The 2,521-nt window shown below is 36.5% G+C and overlaps 1 protein-coding gene across 1 annotated transcript in view; it reads left to right on the top strand.

Moving 5' to 3' along the window:
- The window catches only part of LOC122190837 (sodium channel and clathrin linker 1-like), a 3,417-nt gene extending 902 nt beyond the window's left edge, over positions 1-2,515 (top strand). The window contains exon 4 of the mRNA XM_042890952.1: positions 1,093-2,515. Coding sequence (XP_042746886.1) covers positions 1,093-1,209 — 117 coding nt within the window. The 3' untranslated portion in view covers positions 1,210-2,515. The remainder of the gene's footprint in view (positions 1-1,092) is intronic.
- The last annotated feature ends 6 nt before the right edge of the window (positions 2,516-2,521 follow it).

Consider the following 2,521-nt stretch of genomic DNA (forward strand, 5'->3'; position numbering starts at 1 on the left):
CATGCTAACATTGTGAAGCACCTAAGCTAAGCTTACAAAATGAGATCAGAAGAATTCTAAGAGTACTTTGAGAAACACAACACAAACTGAATGGGAGCAGTTGAAGAGAATGTGACACATGAAGTGCCATGTCATGACCGGAGAACCTTCTACAGACTGAATTCAGATCTTCTAGTGACCTTTCCCACACATTTCTTCTTTCACCCATCTACATCATATATGTTCTCTATGCTACCTAGGATTTTTCATCACTTCTACCATGAGCTCTGTGATTTTTTAATTTTTCTAGACCAGCATCTCTCATTTAACAGCAATACCTTTCCTTCATCCTCTGGAATCCTGTATGGATCCTAGAAGGATTCCTTACTACAATTGTATTCTATAACTTTGTACAATTAGTAAGTGTAAACAGCTATAAAATGACTTGACATACAGAGTATCAGGCTAAGTAAAATTATCATAACAGAAAAATAATAAGTAAAAAATGCTTACTGATGTTGTAGGCTCATAACATTCTCCAGCAGATGGCATCTCTAGAAAGAAATGCTTCCTCAGTGGCAGTCAGCACTTAAATAGGATCTAGGAGAGGTGGAGCCAGGCTCCATTACCTCCACCTGTGCTCCCAGGGCTGACTCATTGCTTGCCACAGGTGGTCAATCAGAGTTGAGGGTGTGATTCCCACATAAATTCCCACCATCTTGGCATACTGAAGAGTTGGTTTTGGTTCTCTGTTTTCCTTTTTGGAATAGTTTATATATGCATTTCTTAGCTGCTTATGAATTTTTACTTTTTTTGGGGGGAGGGGGAATAATTGGTTTAGACTTAGTCTATTGGTTGTTTAAAAACAAAAAGAGTGTTCAGCTTTATCTAGGAAAGTGTGTGTGCTTCTTTGTGTGTACTCTAATGCTTAACAGAGATCTTTATGTCGTTTCTGTTCTTGCTTTTCTGTATGGTCTTGGTGTCAGCTGCTCTAAAGCACAAGGCAGAAAGTTCTTCTGAACACCTCTTACGTGTGGTTTCTTTCCTTGCTGCTAGGTATGATGTCACAACTGAAGTATTATCAGTAATATTTCTGTTCTTATTTTTGTTTAGGCACTGTTTAAGAAGAAACAAAAGGAAGAGGAAATAAAGAAGATGAAAGATGAAGTATTTCAGATCACAGAAGATACTGCTGCAAGAACTAGGAAGGCAGTAAGTGATGATGTTTAGAAAAAAACAACTATGAACTTAGAGTTAAAAGTTACATCATTATATATGATGTGTGCTCACATCAGCAGTTTTCTTGTGATTTGATAATGTAAGTAGGTAGGGCAGTACACTGACAGCATTATGCTCTTTGGCCTTACCATCTAGATAGGTACTCTGCCAACCCAAATGATATTCACACATCTCTCATGAGCCAGAAGCACTGCTGTCTATGCAGATACTGCTGTAGAGAAGGTGAAGATGTGGCACTTATTTCAGAAATTCTGTTCAGTAGCATGTGGTCTCATCTTGGAACTTAGTGATGCTTTTTGTATACATTCAGGTGATAAGAATTGTTGAGTTATAAGATCAGATTTTTGTCATCTCAGTCCTTCAAAATACACCTCTATTTAGACAAATAAGGCTCTTCCATGAAGTACAGCTAAATCAAAAAAACCTCAGTATTGCAGCACGCTTAAAAAAAAAATAATAATAATCAGAATTTGGTAGAGAAGCTACAAAATTTTATAGTTATCTGTTTTTGTAACATTCGTTATTCTCACAAGTGGCTGAAAATTAGGAGCTCCTTGATAACAAACTACTGACAAATGAATTTGCTCTCTGTTGATGTCCCATCTGCAGTTAAAATAAAGCTAATCATATCTCCTTGGAGATTCTTAACAATTATCCACATGTCAAATGGACTTGTAAGGCACACTGGAGAGGAAGTCTTCTTATATAAATGTGAAGCCAGTGTCTTTTGTTGCAAGTCGAAAACACTGTAAATCAGTTACCTGGCCTGTAATTTTTCAGAGGTGTAATTGATTTTGCCTCCTTTAACTTTCTTCATTGTGATACAAGCCCGTTATGAAAGGATTCATAATCAATAAAGATTTTAAATATTATATACATTTTTGAACCCTTTAAAATGAGGCTGATTTGTTCCTTCTCAGTGATTATCCAGAAAAAGAAAAAAAAAAAAAAAGAACCAACCACCACCAACACACAGAGTTGTGTGGATTACTTAAAACTGCAGTATTTAATGTCACACGTGGTTTGGTGCAGGCACATGAGCCACAAAGCAAATAAGCACTGTCTATTTGTGACAGTGCTGCACTAATCAGAATGTAGAAATTCAGACATTTCTCCTGTTTTGTATTTCATGTAATCCCAGTAAAAGAGAACCTATCAAAAGCATAAAGAGTAAAATGTTAAGCACTGTCATATTCCTCTAGGAGTAGCAAATATTTCCTTTTTTGCATGATCAGTTACCCGAGATTCAGATATCTTGCTCCTAGTGGACGGCAGCTTTCTGGTAGTGTTATTGTTTTTTTTT

The sequence above is a fragment of the Lagopus leucura genome, unplaced genomic scaffold (assembly GCF_019238085.1).
Source record: "Lagopus leucura isolate 7727_CA_CO unplaced genomic scaffold, USGS_WTPT01 34747-0_obj-0_obj, whole genome shotgun sequence".
Taxonomy (NCBI): domain Eukaryota; kingdom Metazoa; phylum Chordata; class Aves; order Galliformes; family Phasianidae; genus Lagopus; species Lagopus leucura.